This window comes from Labeo rohita, unplaced genomic scaffold (assembly GCF_022985175.1).
Source record: "Labeo rohita strain BAU-BD-2019 unplaced genomic scaffold, IGBB_LRoh.1.0 scaffold_438, whole genome shotgun sequence".
NCBI lineage: Eukaryota > Metazoa > Chordata > Actinopteri > Cypriniformes > Cyprinidae > Labeo > Labeo rohita.
Window position 1 is genome coordinate 46,410 of NW_026129356.1, and position 7,719 is coordinate 54,128.

General features: G+C 36.8%; 1 protein-coding gene across 1 annotated transcript; it reads right to left on the reverse strand.

Moving 5' to 3' along the window:
- Positions 1–3,618: 3,618 nt before the first annotated feature.
- Positions 3,619–6,824, reverse strand: LOC127160718 (sialic acid-binding Ig-like lectin 13). The gene is given in 10 exon segments (XM_051103375.1): positions 3,619–4,243; positions 4,343–4,397; positions 4,470–4,554; positions 4,657–4,953; positions 5,055–5,321; positions 5,409–5,664; positions 5,666–5,736; positions 5,828–5,856; positions 5,858–6,188; positions 6,774–6,824. Coding segments are annotated over 10 exon segments (1,752 nt in total). The 5' UTR covers positions 6,820–6,824; the 3' UTR covers positions 3,619–3,928.
- Between the last annotated feature and the right edge of the window lie 895 nt (positions 6,825–7,719).

A 7,719-nucleotide genomic window follows, 5' to 3' on the forward strand; every position in this document is an offset into this window, starting at 1 on the left:
TGAAGGTTCTGCGAAGAGAAAAAAACAGTTCCAAAACGAATGAACAAGAAATTACGAAATGTTTAGTTTTATGTCTATACATGTTAAAATTAATATTAAAGTGCTTCATGTTTACACAAGATGGCGATAAATAGCTATTTTAGTGTTTGTGTAAGAAAATAAACAGCTGAATTGTATATTGACCAAATACAGAAACAAGACATTGTTATAATTTCAAATAAATATTATAATTGTTCATAATAATAATAATTCATCATAATTTCAGAATTATCATAAAACAATAATTTTCTATTTAATAAAAGATATTTCAAATCATTTATAAAGACTGAAAGGCATATTTGTCAAACACAAGTACACTGAAGTTTTTTACAATATTTTTTTTATTTAATAGAAATGTATATATAAAAAGTGCATATTTATAAAGAAAAGAAGAAAGTAAGAGCTCCTCTTTCCGTTTTTCTTCCACTTGTTTAGAGTGGGCATAAAGACCTCATCTTGGGTTAATCCAGGTTATCTAGGACATTTTTTCCAGTCACCTCACTGGAAAAAATGCCCTAATTTACCTGAATACACCTCATGCATTTCAAATGAGATTTTTGAGGGATAATATATAAATATGCACTTTCTTATGCGCTGGGCTTCACTCTTCTGATGAGAAATATTCTTCCTCATCATCAGAAGCTGCAGCAGATCTCTGGTCTTCACCAGTCTCAGATGGCCCAGCTTCACTCTTTTCAAATGACTGGCATACAGTCATGTGAAAGTTAAGACACCCTATTGAATTCCATGGTTTTCCGTATCAGGACATCATTAAAACAAAACTGGTCCTTGGCCACACTTAAAATTTTGAAGATAAAACCTCAGATGAACAACAACACATGACAAATTGCACCGTGTCATTATTTACTGAACAAAAATAAAGCCAAAATGGAAAAGCCATGTGTGACAAAGTTAGGACATTCTTACTGTTAATATTGAAATTAAGAGGGTAAATAACAGTCAAGCACTGATAATCAAATACCTTTGATTAACTGACCATCAGCAAGTCTGAGCACCTCTATAAAAGCATAAGCTTTGGCAGTTTGCTGGTCTGGAGCCTTCAGGTGTGTGTTAACACAATGCCAAGGAGGTAAGACATCAGCAATCATCTTAGAGAAGCAATTGTTGCTGCCATCAATCTGAGAAGAGTAATACGGCCATTTCCAAACTATTTTAAGGTTATTCACAAGTGGAAGACATTTAAAACAGACACCTCTCCTTTCAGGAGTGGAACGTCCCAGAAAATTCACCGCAAGTTCAGACCGTGTAAAGCTCAGAGAAATGGCAGACAACCCAAGAACTACACCTCAGACTCTACAGGCCTCAGTTAACATGTTAAATGATAAAGTTCATGACAATATCATTAGAAAAATATGGGACAAAAATGGCATGTTTGGAAGGCTTGGCAGAAGAAAGCCTCTTTCTATAAAAAAAAAAAAAAAAAAAATAATGCAGCACAGTTTAGGTCTGCAAAGTTGCATCTGAACAAAACACAAGTCTTCTAGAATAATGTCCTTTAAACAGACGAGACTGACATGGAGATGTTTGGCCATAATGCACAGCGCCAAGTTTGATGAAAACCTAAAGAGCATATCAGCACAAACACCTCATACCAAAAGACAAGCATGCTGGAGGAGGGCTGATCGTTTTGGGCTTGTTTTGTAGCCACAGGACCTGGGCACCTCACAGTCATTGAGTTGGCTATGAACTCCTCTGTATATCTAAGTATTCTAGAGTCAAATGTGAAGGCATTTGTCCGACATCTAATGTTGGGCCAAAATTGGGTCATGCAACAGGACAATAATCCCAGGCACACCATCAAATCTACAACAGAATGGCTGAAAAGAAAAGAATCAAGGTGTTGCAATAGCCCAGTCTAAGTCCAGAGCTCATCCTGACTCAAATGCTGTGGTGAGAGCTGTGCATAAGCAAATGCCCACAAACCTCAATAAACTGGAGCAACGTTGAAAAGAAGAGTGGTCCAAATTCCTCCAGAACGATGTGACAGACTGATAAAGTCACACAGAAAATGAATGCTTCAAGTTATTGCTGCTACAGGCAATTGACTCATAAGGTGTCCTAACTTTGTCACATATGGCCTTTCCCTCTTGGCTGTATTTTTCTTAAATAAATAATAACACAGTGTGATATGTCATGTGATGATGTTTAACTGACTGTACGACTGTGTGTAAGTCGATCATCACAGGCTTCACTAAATGTGTTTCAGTTATGGCTCTGGATGAGGTAGTTTTCGGGCTTATCTGGTTTTCGAGAAGCAGACTTCTTACAGGCCACTTCTTCAGGATGTCAAAATACGAGACGCGATATTCATGTGGTGGTACTTTTGGGGGTAGCATGTCCCACCACTCATGGTGCTTCTTTTGGAATAAATCTTTAAAGTTCTTCCATTTAAATATGCTCTTTTTCCCAAGCAATGTGACTCTGGTCTCGGTTTTGTCCCTAACATCTTCCCTCCAGTCATCCTGGTCGCCTGGCATTATAACAAACTCTCTTAGAAGGAAGTTCTCGTGTCTTTTGAACCTCCCATACCATTCCTCAAACTCCTCCCGCTTTTCTTTTAACAGTTTTTTCCACATGTTACCGTTTGGTGTGTTCACTCTATCAGAAGAAATCACTTTAGAGGAACTCAAGAATTCCAGAACCTCACACAAAGGATTCGAAAGTGTTTATATACGCCGCGCGATCGTTCTAAAAATGACGTCTTTAGGACGTACCCAGAATCGTTTGTAAAGAATTGAGCCGCATTACTACACCATAACAATAACGAAACAAAGAATGATCTAAGATTGTCTTGTGAATAGTGGACATTGAAACACAATCGTAAATTTTTAATGAGAACGAGCTGGGTCGTCATCATCATCGTGATGGCCATTTAAAGCAATTAATGCGCGTGTTAATGTTAACATTACCGTCAAAATTTCGTCTTTTTGAATCTGAAAAACATACAAGAGATTCATAAAGATTCAGAATATAGGGTAATACTTACTATAAAGTTCCAATTGTTAACATATCCAACTAACGTTATATTAGTTAACATGAACAATATTTAAATAGCATTTATAGCACAGTAATAAGAATCAAGGTATGTAAACTTCTGAATGGGATCATTTTTATAAGTTCAACTACTATTTTCTCTTGTGGACTCTATGTAAATGTCTTTTATGTGAAATATCTTATTCAGGTCAGTACTAAATAAAAAAAACATGCATTTTGCATGATCCCTCTTATTTTGGTAAAATAATTAACATTTTGCAGATTCTGCAATGTGTATGTAAACTTTTGACTTCAACTGTATGCATTCAGAACTAAATATAGTATATTATCATTCATGCAAATTTGCAAAGATGAGTAAAGATAAAGGTACCTTCGAGAACAAAGCCAGTATCTGTTATAATAAAATCATATGCATATAACCATATAATATAACCAAAATGCAACTGAACTCTGAGAACAACATATGAAATTTTTAATATTTTGACAGTTAAATCCTGGTATATGTGAGAGAAACTTTAAAACTTGTATAGCTGGAAAATAATTTTTACAAACTGAAGCCTTAAGTGAGCAATGTAATACTTTATTGCTTTTTTCTTTTGTTTTTATCTTGCATACATTATTCCCCTTGCTAAAAGCTAAAATCTATTCAAGAATGTTTGCATAATGTTGAAGAGACGATTTCATGATGAAGCATTTTTAAGCAAGTAGGCCTATTGACAACAAAATATTGCACATATGACACTGTTCAAGCAAGCAAGCAAACCCAAAGAATGTTTGTTATTAACACAATAACAGCAGTTACATACTTCAGCTTTAAATCTAATTAAATGAATTAAAATTGTTTTTAAACAAGCTTTTGTAGATTCACCTTGATTTACGTCCATATCTGCTCCTGTTTGGCTGCTGCTTTGTGAGGAACCTGGTAAATGGCTTCTCCATCTGGCATTGAAGAATAATTCCCGATCTTTGCCTCACTATCTACTGTGTTTTGACCACAATATCGGACCACAGCATAATCGGTAGTAAGTGCAGAGATGCCTCTGATGTCGTTTGACACCGGTTTGGTGTTTGTAAAGTTAATTGTTGAATAATGTAGGGGTTCTGGGTGGTTTAGTGTGGGGTCTTCAGCTGATGACATCATAACTTTATTACTATAAAAAGGCTCTCCCCCACTGTCCACCAAGTCAGCCTATTGGATGAACAAAAATGGAGAATCATCAGTGGAGAACTTCTATGCACAAAAGTTTGACATATTTATAAATGAATGGAATGATATTTTGTAACATACCGCATCATTCTGAATCAGTCCAGCTTTATCTCCCGTTTGAGTCCTGAAGATATATCTTCAAAAATAATTACATAATATTGTTAAAAGATTGAGGGAATCTAGAGAAATAGTGAGATAGTCTACTTACTTGTACAGCAGTGTTGTGACCCATAAGATTGCCATGAACAAAGTTCCAGCTGCGACTCCAACCAGGAGGGAATAAATGCTAAACCCTGTGGAAAGTTCATAGAAACGTTCTTTATTCTACAGAGCAACTGTACTGATATTTGACATATCAACAACTGAAATAGATTAACTGTTAAATTCAAATTTACATGGAGCTTTTTCAGTGATGAAAACCAGATGAAACAGTTGACTTGCAGTGCCATGAGTGTTGTTGCTGACACACTGCAGAGTGGATGTGTTTGTGAGAGACTGATGTAGAGTGATGGAGCTCCTCAAGCCTGTGCTGCTCAATCGCTCTTCACTGATGAACATGTTTGAAGAGTTAGTGACAGGACGTCCAGACAGATGCCACTCCAGTTTAGGAGAGGGATTCCCATCAGCCTCACAGAAACACACCATTACATCTCCACTGATATAGCTGGAGGAAGCAGAGATCTGAGGAGGATCTAACAGAGAGAAAGTAACTTTTCTTAGTACATTTTCAATGCAGTTCACATTAGGTACAATTACTTGGTTGAAAGACTATCTCTATTTCTTTATTACTCACACTGAATGTCCAGCATCACTGATGAGTTTTGGCTGCCATGTTTGTTCTGAGCTGTACAGTGGTACCAGCCTCTGTGTTTCAGGTCGGTCCTATTGAAGGTAAGAGTGTGTCCAGTCTGCAGCTGCTCCAACTGTCCTTCACTCTCTCTGGACCAGGTGTAGTTCAACACTGCTGGATTTGCATCACTGCTGCAGATCAGAGTCACTGAACTGCCCTCCAACACAGAGCTGGAGGGAATCACAGACACTGATGTGTTTTTAGGGGAATCTGAAGGGAAAACAAATTCAGGACCTGACAATTAAAATCACTATAATATGAATAACAATTCGAAATAAAAAAGCATCACAAACTTACACTGAACATGTAATGTGATGTTGTTCTGTGCTGTTTTGTTCTTGTCCTGTAGCTGGTAGGTTATAGTGCAGGTGAAAGTGACTCTGTGCTGACGGTGAGTAGCAGTGAAGTTCAGATCAGAGATGAGCTCCTGTAGTCTGCTGCTCTCACTGAGGGGGATTCTGGGAGTGGAGCTCCATGTGAGAGTTGGTGGAGGAGAGGAGCAGAGAGTCTCAGCAGAGCAGCGCAGACTCACAGAGCTCCCCTCCAACACCTCCAACACCTCCTTCCTGATCCTGCACCTCCTTCTGCTCCACATACAGCTGCACTGTGGGTTTGTGGGGAGAGTCTGAAACAAAGAAAGTAAATGACAATGATAGCAACTTTTAAAACATTCATTCAACATATTTGTTTATAAATAAATGACTCAAATCACTCACCAATGACATTTATAGTGGAGAAGGGTTGTGTAGGTGTATTTCAGATCACCACTCATGATCCTGAAGTAATATTTACCATTGTGATTTGAACCAACATTGTAAAAGACAGTGGTGCAGTTCTTCTCGTGTAGTTTTCCAGTTATTTTCCCACTGAATTTAGGTTTGGGATCCCTGGAATTAAACACTTCATTTCTGCTCGCATGTGTTCCATCTTTGAGCCACACTCCTGTAGCTGCACTCTCAGTGAGGTATTTGTCTTGATCGTCCTGAATTTCAAAAGTGCAATTAATGACCACACAGGATCCACTGAGAGCTTGAATCTTCTCTGACAGACTGACACTGAAATCACTACAGCAAACACCTACAACACACACAACACAAACATGTAAGCAAGCAACACACACCCCTAATTGACAGGGTTTTCAACTGACAAAGACCTCATTTACATTTCAATAAAAATTAAAAACATTATATTAAAGCAATAATAAAGATTGATCTAAGACTTTAATACTGTACATCAGACCTGCAACATGGCAACAAAGGTCTTTAGTGCTTTATTTTACAGCTAGTATTAGAATATTTCTAAAATAATCAAACCTTAATATTAAGGTAATCATAAACTGCATGTAAGTTAAAGTGCAGATATACTGTCAACAATTTGACAGCCTAAAAGTCTAAGTACCTAGTCAAATAAATAATTCAATTACTAAAAAAAAAAAAAAACCCTAAGTACAGTAGTAAAGTACTATTACTCAAATATAATTATATAAATATTACTCAAACACTTAACACTGCTGCAACTACAACATTTAGACATAGTTAAACACATGTTATAAAACACACATTCATGATAAATGTTTTAGTTGTTTACTTCATATTACAAATGTCTTATTAAAGTCTCTTGATAAAACAAACATTGGTGAAGGTAAAAGAGAGATGCACACACCTTGTAAGAGAAAGACAAAAATGCAGATTTTCTCAGCTATGCTCATCTTGCTATTAAGAATGTGTAGTGCAAACATATTCCACAGCCGTTCGATATATGAGAGAGAAGAGTATGTATAACAATAATAATACTAAAATACATTTGTAATATATACTGTTACTACTTAAGATTCATTTACAGTTGCCTAATGTTGCTGACCTTTGTGTTTTTGGGTACATTTAATAGGAGGGTTGCTCAGACCATTTTTCCTGGACATTGGACGAAGTTATTCTGTAAAGATCTTCCAGTAAGTTTTTTAATTCATCACATGTTATTTGGCATATCAATTAATTGCACTGTATTTATTTATTTATTGCTTGCCTGCGAAAATTACCCAGGGCATTCCAATGCAGGGGTTCTCCATTAACTGTTGTCTTTGTGCTCATGGTGAGTTTATATGAAATTTACACTGACAATCACATCAGTTCTATTAAATTATATAAACTTAAAGTGATGACATTTAGCACTTTGTAAATCTCCCTCCCTCTCTTTTTTTTTTTTTTTTTTTAAGGTCTCCTTCAAAGCACAAAAAAATTAAAGGTTTGGGCAATCGGGGCCTAATTGTTAGAGAGTCAGACTTATAACCCAAAGATCACAGGTGTCTCAGTACCGGCAGGGATAGTAGGTGGAGGGAGTGAATGTACAGTACTCTCTTCCACCTTCAGTATCACGACTGAGGTGAGACCCTTGAGCACTGAACCCCCAACTGCTCCCCGGGCACCGCAGCAAAAAAAAACAAAAAAAAAAACAACACCTACTCACTGCTTTATGTGTGTGCACTTGCATGGGTTAAATGCAAAGCACAAATTTCAAGTATGGATCTCCATACTTGGGCACACGTTACATCTTTGGCTTTCCTTTTCTTAAAGACACATTAAAATACAATAGCATAGTAGGCCTAACTATT